Genomic DNA, 17,306 nt, shown 5'->3' on the forward strand with positions numbered 1-17,306 from the left:
AAATGTTAAGCCAACATGATGCTTTCTTTGCCATGTTGTAAAAATGCAAACGCTGTTCAGAAAACTGTCAAAATATTTCTTGCCAAATATGAAAAATTGATTTTATTCATGTTTGCTGATTCTGATTTGGTGATACCTGTTTTGATGACAGTTTAGAGTAGTAGTAGCAGTAGCAGTAGCAGTAGCAGTAGCAGCAGCAGCAGCAGCAGCAGCAGTAGTAGTAGTAGTGTTTTTCTTCTTCTTCTTCTTCTTCTTCTTCTTCTTCTTCTTCTTCTTCTTATTATTATTATTATTATTATTATTATTACTATTATTATCAATATTATTAATATTATTATAACTATTATTATTATTATTATTATTATTATTATTATTATTATTATTATTATTATTATTATCGTTTCAGGTGCACTTCGTTAAAATAAAAAAAAATCCACACATCTGTAAAAAATCTGTCAATCAAATATGACCACTATACCTGAGGGTAAATCACATCATTATGACACACTAACCAGACCGCTGCAATATAGTCACCCTCCGAATATGCCCGCTTCTTAATAAGTTTCATTTAGTTGGGGATGGTGCATGGTGGTAATACTAAAATTTTATGTTATTGAAAAAAAGAACACCTCGGAATTGATAAGGAATAAACGTGCGTTTTATATGTTATGCTTATTTGTTTGTTTTTGATTTGGATTTAAGTTTTGTTTTGTTTTAAAGTGGGATTTCTGATATTCTTATGGTAATTTCCAAACCCCTCAGCCTGATTTATTTATTTACTTCCGGTAGCTCTAAAATACACAGCTTTGTTTAAGGAATTTGATGTTTTGTTTTTAAAATTCATGATTCCTCTTAAAAACATGGATTTGTGGTATCTCTATGTTAACGTTGATGGACTTCAGCCGTAAAAAGTATTGAAATAATTCCGGATGATATTTATAAATCAGGTTGTGTTAAAACAACTGTTATGGTTTTTTTTTTAAAGACTTCTCTTTCAAACTGGGACTCCTGGTATCATTATTGTAACTTCGATTCACTTTATCTTTATTTATTCAATAAGATCAGAGAATAAGCAGATCATGTGAACTATTTGAATGCGAGCTATATAATGATTTGTAACTAGCGGATCTTGGGGGGGGGGGGGGGGGGGAGGGGGACATCCGGCGCATAGTGCATACCATCTTTTATTCACTTCCGTTTAATTCTTGAGACCGGAACAGGGGCTGTATTCAATAATCACTTTAGATTTAACTTATTTTTAAGATTCAATAGAATTCAAGTCTTTTGATTGGACTGTAAAAATAACTATACGAAATGAAACAATTAAATATTCAGCTAAAATAAAAAAAGAAAATGAAAACGAAATAACGGAAATTGAAAATACTATTAAAAGAATTGAAAAAAAATTAACCCTATCTACTGATAAAAACAACCTTATAAAAGAGCTAAACGAACAGAAAACCAGATTAAACTATTTTCTTGACGAAAAAACAAAAAGTATATTATTAAGAACAAAAGCTGAATGGATCGAAGGAGCAGAAAAAAATACAAAATACTTCGCAAACCTAGAAAAAAAGCAAGCAAGCGGAAAAAAAGCAAGCAAGCGAAAGATCAATAAATAAAATAATTCACAATGGAGTAGAAAAAACAAAAAGTGAAGAAATAATCAAAGACATTTATTCATTCTACAGTAATCTATATAAAAAAGACATTAACATACAAACCGATAACAACTTCTTTCCAGATAATAACAAAAAACTCAATGATGAGCAAAAAAAATCATGTGAAGGTTTATTGACAGAGTATGAATGTGGCAAAGCACTAAAAGAAATGCAAAACAGAAAAAGTCCGGGATCTGACGGCATAACTACCGAATTCTATAAAATCTTTTGGAATGATATAAAACGATTCTTAGTAAACTCATTAAATTTTTCATTTCAAAATAAAAACCTAACTGAACTCCAAAAACAAAGCGTCATATCTCTTCTACCAAAAAAAGACAAACTATTAACAGACATTAACAACTGGAGGCCAATATCACTTCTCAATATAGATTATAAAATAGCCTCAAAATCCATAGCAAATAGAATCAAAAACATACTAGCCAACCTTATTAATGAAGATCAAACTGGATTTATTAAAGGGCGATATATAGGTGAAAACGTAAGAATTCTGTATGATATTATTGAACAAATAAATAAAGATAATGAAAAAGGAATTATTTTCTTCTCTGATTTTCATAAAGCCTTCGATAGTGTGAACCATGACTATATGTTTGAATGTTTAAAGTATTTCAACTTCGGAGAAACACTTATAAATTGGGTAAAACTATTTTACAATGATGCCCAAAGTTGCATTAATGTGAATGGACACTTATCAAACTTCTTTAAAATTGACAAAGGTGTAAGACAAGGGTGTCCCCTATCACCTTATCTATTTCTCATATGTATTGAAATTTTATCACTGAATATAAATAACAACAACAACATAAAAGGAATAAATATTTTCAATAATGAAATAAAACAAACATTATTTGCTGACGATGCAAGCTTTTTCCTTGATGGTACAGAAATCTCATTCCAAAACCTTGTAACAACATTTGAAAAATTTAGTCAAATATCTGGACTAAAATTGAACATATCAAAATGTACTGTCTTGAGAATCGGTACACTGCGATATACCAATAAAAAATTCTGTAAGTCAAAAAAATTTGTATGGACATCTAATGAAGCCTCAACGTTAGGTATATGTTTCTCAAATGACCATAGAAAGATACATGAACTAAATTTAGAACCTAAAATAAATGCATTTCAACACACTCTCTATAAATGGAAAAGATGGAAACTCTCATTGATAGGAAAAATCACTGTTTTAAAAATCATATGCATTCCCGAAACTTGTTTACCCACTAACAGTGCTACCTAATCCAACAGAACCAACAATAAAACGAATTAAAAATATTATGTTTGACTTTCTTTGGGACTCAAAACCAGATAAAATTTCCAGAGACACAATATACCAAACCTATGAAAATGGCGGACTAAAAATGCTAGACATAGAATCCTTTATCAATGCATTAAAAGCTAGTTGGATCAAAAGATTAATAACTAAGAGTAATGCTAAATGGAATAAACTATATAACTCAGAACTCAATAAATTTCGTGGAACAAACATATGGAAATATAACACTAATGTAAACGATGCTAGCAACTTCCAGCTAAATTTTACCTTTCTAAAACAAATCCTTACATCTTGGTGCAAAATCAATTATAACAAGACCGTGAAAAATCTAGCAAAAGAATTTTTATGGAATAACTCTAATCTTAAACAAAGCAATGGCAATACCCTTCTTTATAAAGACTGGCAAAAAAAAAAAATATTTTATGTTGAACAAATTTTCGATTTTGAAATTAAAGATTTTTTTACTTTCGAACAGATGCAAATTAAATATAACATTGTGGATGGTGATTTTCTCAAATATCTTACGTTAATAAAAACTATAAATAAAATATGGGGACAAGAACTAAAAGACTACCATGCCACTTTAAACAAAGAGCCAGAATACCTTATAGACAAGTTAAGAAAAAAGAACAAAGTAAACAAAATCCTTTATAATAAACAAATTGAATTAAAACAAAAAAATAACAAATGTCTTATTAAATGGGACATTGAATTTCCTGAGGAAAAATTAAATTGGAAGCATATACTGACAACACCAATCCACTCTACAATAGACACAAAATTAAGAGAATATCAATATAAGTATATAATGAATTTAGTTCCCAACAATGATTACCTACACAAATGTAAAATCACAAACTCAAGACTATGCGATTTTTGTTCAATGGCACCAGAAACACAAAAACATCTCTTCTGGGAATGTCCAATAACTCAAAACTTTTGGTCAAATTTACAAAATTTTATTAATACAAAACATATTCAAACAAACATAATGCAATACAGAGTAATATCATTAGGAGTTAAAAAGAACAATAATAATACAAACATTAATTTGATAAACTTTCTTCTGATATTAGCAAAGTACTACATAAGTTATTGTAAATATGACAGAAAAATACCAGAAATAGCATCATTTAAAAACTATTTGTTGAGGCGCATCTTAATAGAAAAAATAATCGCAACACAAAAAGACAAACTAGATGTATTTGAAGCAAAATGGAATGAATTTTTGCAACTGTGTTAATATATCTGCATGTGATCAAACACCTTACTTATGAAATTACACTTCCAACTAAACAATAGAATTATCTCCCTTAGAGTACCCTTTTAAAAATATATCTGCTTGTGATCTAACAACTCACTTATGAAAGTACACTATCAACTAAATTATAGAATTATCTCCCTTATAGTATTTTTTTCTTTATTATTTATTGGCTCCCCCTATCTCCTCTCTCTTTGTTCTCTACAAAAAACTTAAAAATTCAAGAATAGGAAAAACATACTTTATATTGATGAATAAACTTTGCTCGATATAAACTATATAAATATATATACTTCTTACTTAGTTGTTATAGATTATGTCAACATGTTAATTTATATTAACTGAACTATTTAAATTCTTTATATTGACTGTCTGTGTATGTATATGTATATTTGTATATGTTTATATTGTTCCAAAATCTTGAATAAAAATAATTGAAAAAAAAAAATAACTGACCAATGGAGTGAATGGATTCAGTGAGGCGTGTCTAAGACCAATGATAAAAACGATATTGAATACCGCCCCATAGCTCAGTGGTGGAGAGTTCGCTTCGGGTCCCGAAGGGCGGCGGTTCAAACCGAAAGATGTTACAATATTGTACCAGTAGTCCCCATTGCCTAGCGCTCAGCGTCAAACCGGAAGACGTTAAAATAAGGTACCCTAGCGCTCGGCATTTAAAGGGTATAAGTGGGGGAAAGGGGCATCAGTACTGGCTTAACCCAGGAAAGTTGTATCCCGTGTTTGGGTGTCCTACACCGAGCACGTTAAGGAGCACAGAGGTCACTCCGCAAAGAGCTAGGGTTTCGCACCCGGGTCTCTTTTATCTCACTCTGTTTCTTCAAGTTTTCCAATGTCCAGATTTGAATGTCTGTCACTTCTGTCGCATGTCAATTATGGCATTTGAAACACACTAAGAATCGTGATGGCGTCACTACGGGACCAAGCCATATTACAGTCAATGGGCGCAGGCAGACCTTGATAAACTCTCATAAACAAGCCCCAGATGTCCATTTTGAGAGGCCATGAGAAAGGAGACTGTTGCCGATACCACCAACCCACAAATTCTAAGATGGACTACTCTCACTATTTCATCAATGGTTTTTACTGAGCGTATCAATGATAGTTCGAACATGCACATCCATGTTTAAAACTTATTTTCTCTCCCAACAGCTGATGGCACGGATGTTAAGATTCTCTGCTACATTCTGACAGAGACAGGGGAAATTCAGACAGACAACTGCACACACAGTCACCCCTTCAAATGCGTTAACGGTAGACTATTTGCGTTCCTTTTTTCAATCGGGTAGCTTCTAGAACATGACAAGTTTACAGCGCTTATTCCAATCAAAGAAAGGGAAGAAGATTCTTGTGTACCTATTAACTAACTGCCAAACAAAAGCACTTCCAATAACTATAATGCTCCAGTCAATTGTAACCCCCCCCCCGGTCCAGGGGTATATCGGGGATAGCGGGGGGAATGGGCTGTATTTTTTTCCTTCCAGGTGGCCCCGCGGTGCCGAGTGCGTGCGATATACGTAGTTTTGTTTGAGTGCCGATAATAGCGGGGAATGGGTCTTACCATTGATGTCCCGGAGGTGCGGGGGCATTTGGCGGTGATTTTACCAGCAGTGTGTCCCCGCAGGTCGGGGATATTACCCGCGAATGGCTGAACGGAAATTCAAATTCCCCGCTATTCCCCGGACCTGGGGGCCGTGGTTACAATTGACTGGTACATAATAAACAGTCCAGTGCTCCAGCTAGGCTTTAATAGCAGCATTGGGTATCTGCTGCCATTTTCCAGCAACCTGCTGCGTTTTTACTACACCATGCTGTGCTCTTTTGTTAGATATAGTCGATTGTCAGAAATAAGTATAAATATAATAAATATACACCATTTTGACACTGAAGGAAAGATAACAGCTAAGGTATTCATAACAAACCATTACTGCATTAGTATTAAAAATAGTTACAACACAAGCACAATAAGAATTGAACAATATAGCCCTTGCAAGTGCCCCATTAACACTGTAGGGGAACGGACACCGGATATAGCTCAAAAGGTGATCAATCGATAAGCGTTTGATTTTATCACATGGACATTTTTCTATCATTTTTTTTGTATTTTATAGTTATATATTTATCAAAATCGAAGAGTTTCGAATAACTTGATACTGTGCAATATGACTATGATGGAAATGTGTCTCCTCTTCTGTATAATAGCCCAATTCTCGCCGACAGTTGCATGATCGCTCACAAATGTCCATTTATGTGGTACGATTTCAAACATAAATCAACAAATTTAAAATAAGAATAAAAACTGAATAGAGCGATTTCATTGTAATTACATTATGTAGTAATGTGTAAGATATCAATACGAACTGTTTTGTTGTTACGGGGATACTCATACTTTTTGGTGCCCTGGCGGTGTACTGAGGATAGGTGAAGCAAATAAATAACTGCACAGGGTATAGCTATCAAGTGGACTGAGGATAGTAACGATGTACAAGTATTGAGAAAAACGAGACTATGATAATTATTACGGTCATTTACCTATACGCGAGCTCGAGGGAAATTGTTTGATGTTGCCCATACCGAAGGAATAGAGCAAAAAAAGTTGTTGTTTTTTGTATCTGTATGTACTTAAAACTGTTTTATTCATATAGTTTAGTTAACCATGGTATGTTTTTCACAAGCATCAACGTTCGAGTCGCAAATATCTAAATATATGAAATTCGCAGGTAATCTGATTTATTGAGGAACACAAAACAAATAGCCGTAGAATTTATTAGGTGTTTGCTTTGTATATATATAGTATTGCTTTGTAAATCAAGTAGGTACGTTTTTGCACACAGAAAGTCATCAGTAGGGAATGAGATATTGTGATCAAATTTGGAATACGTGAAGCTTTTTTCTAAGCTTAGGTCGATGTTGCTATTACTTAGAACATAATAATGGTCTCTGCTCGTTCACATCATTGAGAAAGTATGTATTGTGACCAACCCTGATATTTAAGCAGCTTGCATATATACGTTCATTTAGGAGAGCATGGATCAAACTCGTCGTTAACTTTAGTTTGCTCAATAATTTCTTATCAAATTGTACTCTCACTTTTAGCAGATTGTATAAAAGTTCGAAATAGACATACATGTATATTGTATATTAACAGTGTTACTATCAATTTTTGTCCCATTTTACATGTTATCACCAGGACACATTTCTCAACTATGAAACTATCCTCAGTACATAATACGGCTATCCCCAGTACTGTATTGTTTACATATCTAAAGGCATATCTTTAACAGTTTAAAAGTTACATTGTCAGTTCTTACAATAAAAATAGTTGAGCTTATGCTTGTGAAATCCTTCGATTCAGATTTTTATTTTATTCGATATATTTCCTAAAATAACAATACTTGTCGAAATTCTGTTTTGAGGTGATCATCTCAGATTTGAAGAAACATTTTTCGAGGTCTGCTAAATTGTAAGCACTTTAAAGTACACCATAGGCCAAATTTAGCATTAAGCTAGTTGTTCAAAAACTTGTTTCATTTGTGGATACGGTAGATTAGCGTTAACACAGCAAGATCTTACCTCTGGTAAAGAAAAAGATCTGCATAATTGTCTGTTTACTTATAACTTTTTGAGCTATATCCGGCTCTTTTAATGCGCATCAAAAAGACCTAGCACCCTGGCCTTTTCAAATCCTGGCAGTAGCGCTGACATCCTTAACCCAATTTTTCGTTTGAAACCATTTATTACAGCCTTGACTAATTTGGTAAGGCTAAGGACAATCCTTATTCATGCCAGAAAAGCCAAGGTCAAAATATTCAAAATTCCAGGACTAACCTTACAATTTTTTATTATTCTGTAGGCAGTCTAGTGCCTGTGGTGCGGTACTTTGGGAACAAAACATTCCCGTTTAAGCGCTACTCTTCCCACACGACACACGGAGGAATGGATAAAAATTTGCTTATTCCGCTGGTCTGCGCCGGGGCAGTTGTCCTTCTTGCTGTTGTGGTCGCCGTCTGCCGCTGTTGTTGTCAAAATAGGTAATGTGTACACTCATATTTATAACTAATATAATATTATTAACTAACCAGAAGTTCTTTCAAAAAAGATACTCGGCCATGGTAAACCAGCAGGCTGACGTGTGTCCAAATGGTTTGAATGTTCGACATGAACCAGATATTGTTTTTGTTTTAATTGATTATACCGGGGATAGCCGGGAAATGGGCCAAGTTTTTTACCGTGTGACCCCGCAGTGCCGGGTGAATGCGGTGGTTTTGTCTTCACACCAAAAACAGCGGGAAATGGGCCTTACCTAGGGTCCCTGGGGTGCGGGGGCATTTCGCGGGGATTTTACCAGCAGTGTGTCCCCGTAGGGCGGAGATTTTACCCGGGCTTGGCTGGACCGAAAGTCAAAGTCCCCGCTATTCCACGGACCTGGTGGAGGGGGTGGCGTGGTTACAATTGACTGGTGCAGTAGTAGATCAAAATGCAAGAAAGGGAAACGAAGCAGGATTGCATTACACAAAAAACAACAACAGTCAATGTGTACTATTTCAAGCGGTTTACCCGTTATTTACTCTAATAAAATGATCTCTCTTACTATTCTGCAAAAATCGTTCCCGGAGAAATAAAATCCTACAATTTTTAAACAATCAGAGATCTAAGAGCTCATTTCCGATTCTCCTTGATTTTATTTGACTACTAAGAAGAATCAAGAATTAAGAATTACTGTTATAATAGTTATTCCATATTTGCCCATGTGTTTAACTAATCAGAAAACTCCTTTTTCGGTATTGGCTTTGTTTTCTTCCTACAAATGCTGACTTAACAGCTCTTTTAAATGAACTCGATCATGTCTTGGACCAGCAATAAGTTTTATCTGTAATGCATCTGAAATTTGATCACTATTTTTCTATTTGATATCGAAAGAAATACAATAATAGCATACAAAAGTATTTTGGTTTTAAAGTGACCCTTACAAGTTAGCGTTATTAACGCTAATGAAAATTGTGGTATTTTTATTTTTGGTATCTTAGTTTAAACACTCCGAATGATTTGCCACACTTTTTATCGACTTTCCAAAAAGTGCATTTTCGAAAAACATGAGCCAGTCCCTTTAAAGGTTTAAGATTTTCCCCACATTAAATTTCAAACTTGATACTGTTGATGGATAAAATAGCATGGTGTTCGTATATAACATATTGAGGCCTTATGCAGTATTAATCCATTATTTTATTTATTTATTTCAAATTAAGGCGAGTTCACTTTATTAGTTTATGTATATGTCATTTTTGTAACAAGCATTAACTGGGACAATTGTTTTTTTTAATATCTTTTTTGTAAGGTCAAGTCAAGCCAAGTAAAGTCAAGTCAAGTCTAGTCAAGTCAAGCCAAATCAAGTCAAGTCAAGTCTAGTCATGCGACGTCATGTGAAGTCTAGTCAAGTCAAGTCAAGTCAAGTCAAGAATAGTCATCATGAATGTCAGAATTTCGGAGAATGATTGATGTACAGAACAGAAAACGCACAGACAGAGCGCCCTACATAGTACAGTTCCCTTCTTTTATTTGTAATATGATAACTTACTTAATTCACTTAAACATATTAATTGCAGGCGTGGAAAAAGCGGGTCAGCAAATTTGGCCGATTCCGTCACGATACTTCAAGACCTGAGGATTGGTCGGTTACGGGGCTAAGTCCCGACCCTTCTTCCTTCTATTTTCATATTAAATATTATGTGCAAAAATAAGGTCTGGCGGAAAAAGTAAAAGAAGGTCGGGAATTCGGAAACAAACTTTTTGTATTCAGCAAGAAAGTGGATCTGTGATATGTGGCGATGGAATTCTGTTAACATTGTCTAAACAATATTTGTATAAAACTATAAACTGTTTTGATACCTTTGATAAAAGAGCATTATATGTTTAGTTGGAGTTTTCATCGAAATATTCCGGAAGATAAATTGGCGAAAACTGTACCGACTGTTATTTCGTTGTTGCCAACAATTTTGATTTAAAGCTGCACTCTCACAGATTGAAGGCTCTGACAACTTTTTTATTTTTTGTCTTGGAATGAGCCAATTTTTGCGAAAATCCATGGAGAGCAGTGATATAACACTGCTGACAAAAAATAGATCGCAGATTTTTATATTTAAGTTTAAAAACGAATGATTTATAAATGCATTTTTCTTAAGCCGTTAGTAACGGTTTAAGCCATAAAACATTGATTTTCGAACGGAAATATGCAAATCTGCGATCTGATCGTTTGTCAGCAATCTTTTATCATTGGTTTGCAGATTTGTTCGCAAACATTTGCTCTTGTCAAGACAAAAAAATAAAATAGTTGTAAAAACGGTGAGAGTGCAGCTTTAAAACACTATTTCCATGACATAAATTCATTTTTTTTTATCAGATCTTCATGAAACTCGGTAAAAATGTCAATGTATTTAAAATAAATGAGGCCAATAAGTCAAATATTAAGACGATAGTATGTGTTAATGTTTATCATTTCTTTTACAAATACATCCGTGTGCATTCAACCTTCAGGAATCTCAGTTAAGATATCTCTCAGCACGATAATTAAGAATATATGCTTTTTTGTGAATAAGGGTTTTCCCGGGTAAATAAAACTAGGTCACTAGGTCAAGTCAAGAAAAAATACATGCATGAATTCAAGAGTGTTTTTATCCAATCTTTATGAAACTCAGTCAGAATATTTGTCAACATGATATTTAAAACCAGGGTGAATATGGGTCAGCTCAGGTCAAAAACTAGGTCACTAGGCCAAATATGAAGACGAGTTAGTAAATTCAATAATATTCAATGAACGCGATAGTACGATGATGAAAACACGACAGTGCGATGACGAAAATATTACAGTACCATGATGAAAACACGACAGTTCGAAACTACGATGGTGAAAACGCGAAAGTACGATGTTGAAAACACGATAGTTTATCGCATTATCATCATCGTACTGTCGTATTATCGCGTTTTCGTTATCGTAGTTTCGTGGTTTCGCGTTTTCGTCATCGTACTTTCGAGTATCGCGTTTCAGATCAACATATTCACAGGCGATGGCCCTAACGACATTCCGTAGAAATCCGGCTTCAATGCGGAATCCGCTTTAATCTTAAAGCGAGTTTAAATATAAAAATATGACCTTGACTAACTTCGTCTTTTTATACATAACTTGATATATTGATGTCACGACTATTATTTTTATGATATACTGGTTAGGGACCCCTTTTCGCCTGCAAATGTGTTTTTTTCTTGAAAAATCTGAAAATACTTAATATTTTCGAATGAAAATTCACAGTGAGAAAGGTAGACACCGTCAGGAACAACGATACTTTCTTCCGTTAAACTTCATACATACAGCGGGAAATTTATTTGACCTTGAAAAATATGCACGAGGCAGGGGAGGCCACTGTTCTTCAAATAAAATCGTTTCCTAGAAGTAGTTCTTACAATTAAATACTCTTTAATAACCCTGTATTGTCAGTCGTCTCCGCAGGCGAGTGGTCGACTTTGCTTGTTTAAAATATGAAGTGATCAGGTTAATAAAAACATTGTTAGTATCCTTAAATTCAAATAAGAAAAAAACAACATTTTCTTCATAAATATGCTTCATGAATATGACCCCTGACCTTAAAATCGGTATGATACGATTTATAATGTATACTTATTTTAAGAACGAAGTCAAGTTCCATACTAACTCAGAAAAATCCACAGAAATGACAGTGTACTGTACAAAAAATTCGCCCACTTTAAAAAAAACAAACGCAAAAAGATGTTCCTGACTCGGAACAAAATAGTTGCTTTCTTTCTTTTTTTCTAAAGAATTTAGCATTATTTAACGAGTATTCAGTGATGAAATATTAAAAATCGAAATTTCCCCGCTAAACAAATATGGCGCAACCTGATGCAAATTTAATATTGCTGACACAGTCGGACACCGTTGGCTCGAACTCGCTTGGCTCGATTTCTTTGTTGGCTCGATTTCTTTGTTGGCTCGATTTCTTAGTTGGCTCGATTTCCTTGTTTGCTCGAACTGGATGTAAAGGACTGATTTATTTATACTGAAGGTAAGCATTCCCGCTTGGCTCGAATACCCCAAGGCTCGAGGTAATTTCGCTGGTCTCTGGGAGTTCGAGCCAACGGGGTTCGTCTGTACATGGCTAATTTTTAGAAAAAGGTATTGCCTTATGGATCACACCTCTGATAGCCCAAGGACAAACCAGCTGCGGTAAATGTCACAACACTATATGTGTAAACCATTGCAACATTTACCGCCACCGTCCAATGTCCTCAAACCAAAAACAAAACAAAAAAGTATATATTGTTTGGTATTAGCCTAGTGGGTGCAACAGACCGGCTATTTATTTATTAAGAATAACATACATGTATATTCTGTCAAGTTCATGAACATTGCAAATATATACAATGAACTAACTATATTCATTATGCATGAATAACAGCTTATCTTAAGCAAACGTGACATAACATGTTTAATAAACTTGATATATACATGTTATACAAACATGAATACCAGTATGTTGAACATATATGAAAAATAACCTTGTACAACAAAAAGAAGAGAATGTAGTTTGCCAAATTACATATATTAAAATGCAGATCATATTCTCAAATCTTTCACTCGTCATTAGCAACTACAGGACTACTAATAACAAATATCTACTAAACTTATAAAGGTAATAACATTTTCTTTACTTCAAGATACATCTTCAGTATAAGATTTTTCATTTATAATGTGAAAATACACAATACAGGTGAAACCACTCGTCTTTTAACTTAAAATTTAAGAAATAAAAAATTAACGTCTGTATACGGCTGTACCCAAAGGTTGAATGGAGATAACGCACTACAAATGCACGAAATCCTCGTGCTTTTCCAGTACAAACCTAGCGACACCTATCAGAGGTATTATGCCCCACATTTTTGCTACATAAATTAAATATAAATTTATGTAAAAATGATAATTGTAAATTACACATATTTATTTTATTTGGATAATATGTATATTTTGTTAAATAACTCAGAATTACTTATTTAGATATAGTTTAAGAATAACTATTATGACTAAAACTCCTTTTCGAACTTTGCATGTCTATACATCATGTAAACATATTAATGCCTGCAGCCTGTATAATATTTTTGGCAGTTAATAAATATCTTTTTAGATTCTTAACTTGTTTTTAAGTTTAATAATTTGGCCACCTTAGGCTAAGTGGTTTCCTTTAATTACCTTAATTGATGTCAACCTATCATATATTTTTCTTCAAAACAGTAGCACAATCCCTCAGGATACTCAGCTTCAATTTTAAAATTTTTGTACTGACAAGTTAATGATTTAATGATGCTTATCAAATCTGAGATCTGCATCATATTGTTAAAAACTTAGTATTTAAGATGAAGCCTGTGTCCTGAAAATCATAAAGGACTTGATTTTCAAACAAACGTCATCTTCATTATTCAGCTCAGTCAGTGAAGCTCCCATTTTCGGGAACAATCTCCTCAGCGACCCGACAACTCCCGCGACCTCCTATTTTGACAACTCTCGACAGCCGCACTAAGCTCGTCCCGACCGGCATAAAAGATTTGGTGGGGAAACCGGCGATTAATGACAACGCCAGTAAATCGACCGTATTACCTGCGCAGTACAGTCAGTGAGCAACAGCCACCAGACGCTGTGACAGGAACTGCCTACGAGGATTCACTTAACCTAAGTGATATTAGTGACTCGGCCGTCGAAGAGACTCTTGTCTTTGAGGTTATTAGGGAAGAGGAAACCGAAATGGCAGCAATTACACTACAAAAGTTTTCTGGAAACCCAGGGGACAGGGCAGAAGACTGGCTAGTGTGGTATACTGACTATTCCAATGCCCTTGGTTGGACTGAAGAGAAGATGAAGTTATCGTTGCCTTTCTTCTTGGATGGTCATGCAAGGATTTTTTACCAAAGTCTTGCCCAGGATAACAAACGATTTGATAAATTTATAGACTTGTTTAAGGCTCGTTTTAATGGCAATGACGGACTTTGTGTTGGAATGAATGTGTTGTCTTTGAAACAAGGCCCTGATGAAGCTGTGGCAAGCTATTTTAGCAGAGTTCTCCAACTTACGCCGAACGGGTCATGCCCCGATGACTTTCTGTTTGCGGCAACAATGGCTGGACTTTTGCCGCATATCAAAGCACAGGTCATGGTCCAGCCAAACGTAAAAACCATTGAGGATCTGCGACAAGTTTCATCTCTTGTTGAGCGGGCCACAATGGTAACCCACGCACCGGTCGCAGCAGCATACCATGAAAATGAACGAATGACGGCCTTGGAAGAAAAAAATGGAATACCTGCAGAAACAGCAGTATAAACCCCAAAAGCAACAGCAACAACAACAACAACAGCTACAACAACAGCCACAACGTCAATCCAGACCAGCGTATAAATCAGATTATTCCCAGCACCATGGCCCCACCGAGGTTAGTCGACATCGAAGGGGTGCAAACCACAACCACAACCGAAACAACAACAGCACCAGGAGGAAGTTCTTCTGTCGGCGTTGTAGAGGTATAGTGTTTCATTTACGTGAAAATTGTCCAGCTTTCAATCAAACATGTTCATATTGTAATATTTTGCACCATACTATTGAATCTTGCGAACATAAAGAGCGTGATGAATCTTATACACAATAGGGACTCGCGTCTGTTCGTGGAAACACGAACAGGCACAAAATAGACAAACAAAGAAATAAACAACCTTCAACAAAATGTGCTAAGAATAGTTCAGTAGATTCTACTTATGTCAATGCTTCAAGTGAATCAGAGGAAGTCAATGTCGCCACATCCTTGATCAGAAATACTGTTAATATTGATATTTTTGGGAAAACCGTCAGTGCTTTAGTAGATTCTGGTGCTTCAATAAGTTGCATTCATGCAGCAACTTTTAAAAAATTATCTGATAGGCAAGTAACAATTCAAAATTCACATCTGAAAAGTATAGTTGGTGTCGGGGGTGAAAGACATTCAGTATTAGGTGAGGTCTGCCTCACACTGAAAATTGGGGGATTACAAATTGACCAAAAATTCATTGTGCTAGAAAATTTACACCATTCATTGATTTTGGGTTTAGATTTTATGACTAAAAATCATGTGCGCATTGACTTCCACCAAAAACTGATGTCAGTTGGTGAAGATTTTGTATTTGTTGGCATCTCATGTGACTCACTCTTTGGCTATGCCAGGCCTACTTCCAAAGTTATTATTGAGGCAAATTCAGAAGTCATTGTAGAGGTCAAGGTTTCTAAGAATCATAAGAATGATACTGTTTTGTTGGAACCTTCTGAAAATTTAAGTGCTAAGTTTCTTGCTGGTGCTCGTTCTCTGGTCACTACAAAAAATCATAGGGCTAAAATGAGATTGATGAATCCCACAAATAAGAACATAACTCTACATCCCTTTGATATTGTCGGTGTTGTTAGTTTGGTTGAAAGTAATGAAACGCATATGCTTAATGAATTAGAAAGTAGTGATAATGTTGCCAATGTTGAAACAGAGGACAACATGTCAAACAAGTTCGAAAACAATGAAATTCATTTTGATATCTCCAATGCAAATCTATCTGAACAACAAAAGCTCAAGCTTAGAAAGTTTCTGCAACAAAATACTGATGTTTTCTCCACTTCTTTGGCTTCCATTGGAAAAACTGATATTTTCACTCATAAAATAGAAACTTTGCCTGGTGCACCACCTGTCTCATTGCCTCCTCATAGGACTGACCCTTTGAAAAAACGAGTGATTTCTGAAATGACTAAGGAGATGACAGATAATGGTCTGGCACGACAGTCTAGTTCATTTTGGCATTCACCTGTAGTTCTTGTCAAGAAAAAAGACAATTCTTGGAGATTTGCTGTAGATTATCGTCGTCTAAATAACAGTACAATTCCAATTTCCCAACCATTGCCAAGACTTGAAGAAGTGTTTGAAGCACTAGGGCAGTCAAAATCTAAGATATTCTCAACTCTTGATTTAAACTCCGCATATTTTCAAATTGAATTGGACCAAGAAACTAGGCATAAAGCTAGCTTCATTACACATGAAGGTGTCTATGAATTTCTCAGAATGCCATTTGGTTTGAAAAATGCGCCTATGAGTTTTCAAATGTTGATGTCAATTGTCTTAAGAGGCTTACAATGGGAATTTGTTCTGTGTTACATAGATGATATTCTGATCTTCAGTCCAGATTTTGACAGTCATCTCAAACATTTAGAGTTGGTTTTTCGAAAGCTTAGGGATGCAAAGCTAACATTAAAGCCATCAAAATGTGAATTTGCTGTTGAAAAAGTATCTTTTCTTGGTCATATACTCTCCGGCAATGGTGTACATGTTGATCCATCAAAAACAGACAAAGTTCAAAATTTCCCTACTCCAAAAACTCAAAAGGAACTTCGTGGATTCTTAGGCTTATGTAATTATTATAGACGATTTGTAAAAGATTATGCAAAGATCTGTGTTCCTCTAAATAAGTTGTTGAAGAAGGACATCAAAAGAGTTTTAACAAAGTCTGATTGGTCTGATGATTGCCAAATAGCATTTGAAACACTAAAGTCAGCTCTTGTTAGTCCTCCAGTTCTTAGGTTTCCTGATATGAACAAACCATTTATTCTCACAACGGATGCTAGTGGTTCTGCCATAGGCTACATTTTAGGTCAACTTGATGAATGTGGGCGTGAGTGCGTTGTTGCGTATGGTGGTCGAGCCTTAAGGCCTGACGAAAAGAAATGGAGTGTGACTGATCAAGAATGTTTAGCTGTTATCTCTGGTGTTGAGGAATATAGGCATTATTTGGCTTGTAGAAAATTCGTAGTGTACACTGATCATTCGGCTCTAAAATCGCTGATGGAAAAGAAAGTTCCAACAGGAAGGCTATATAGGTGGTCTTTGAAACTTCAACCATTTGATTTTGAAATTAAACACAGAAAAGGTCTTCTAAACCAAAATGCTGATGCCATTTCAAGATTAGATTTCTCTAGGTTGCCTAATGCACAAGTTTTGAATCAACGATT

The 17,306-nt window shown here is 35.0% G+C and overlaps 1 protein-coding gene across 2 annotated transcripts in view; it reads left to right on the forward strand.

The window, feature by feature from the left end:
* The window catches only part of LOC128233784 (uncharacterized), a 15,343-nt gene extending 5,140 nt beyond the window's left edge, over positions 1-10,203 (forward strand). For both annotated transcript variants that reach the window (XM_052947636.1, XM_052947637.1), the window contains 3 exons: positions 5,393-5,494; positions 8,094-8,271; positions 9,844-10,203. In XM_052947636.1, the coding sequence (XP_052803596.1) occupies positions 5,393-5,494; positions 8,094-8,271; positions 9,844-9,925 (362 nt within the window). In that variant the 3' untranslated portion in view covers positions 9,926-10,203. The remainder of the gene's footprint in view (positions 1-5,392; positions 5,495-8,093; positions 8,272-9,843) is intronic.
* Positions 10,204-17,306: the final 7,103 nt, after the last annotated feature.

The sequence above is a fragment of the Mya arenaria genome, chromosome 5 (assembly GCF_026914265.1).
Source record: "Mya arenaria isolate MELC-2E11 chromosome 5, ASM2691426v1".
Classification (NCBI taxonomy): Eukaryota; Metazoa; Mollusca; class Bivalvia; order Myida; family Myidae; genus Mya; species Mya arenaria.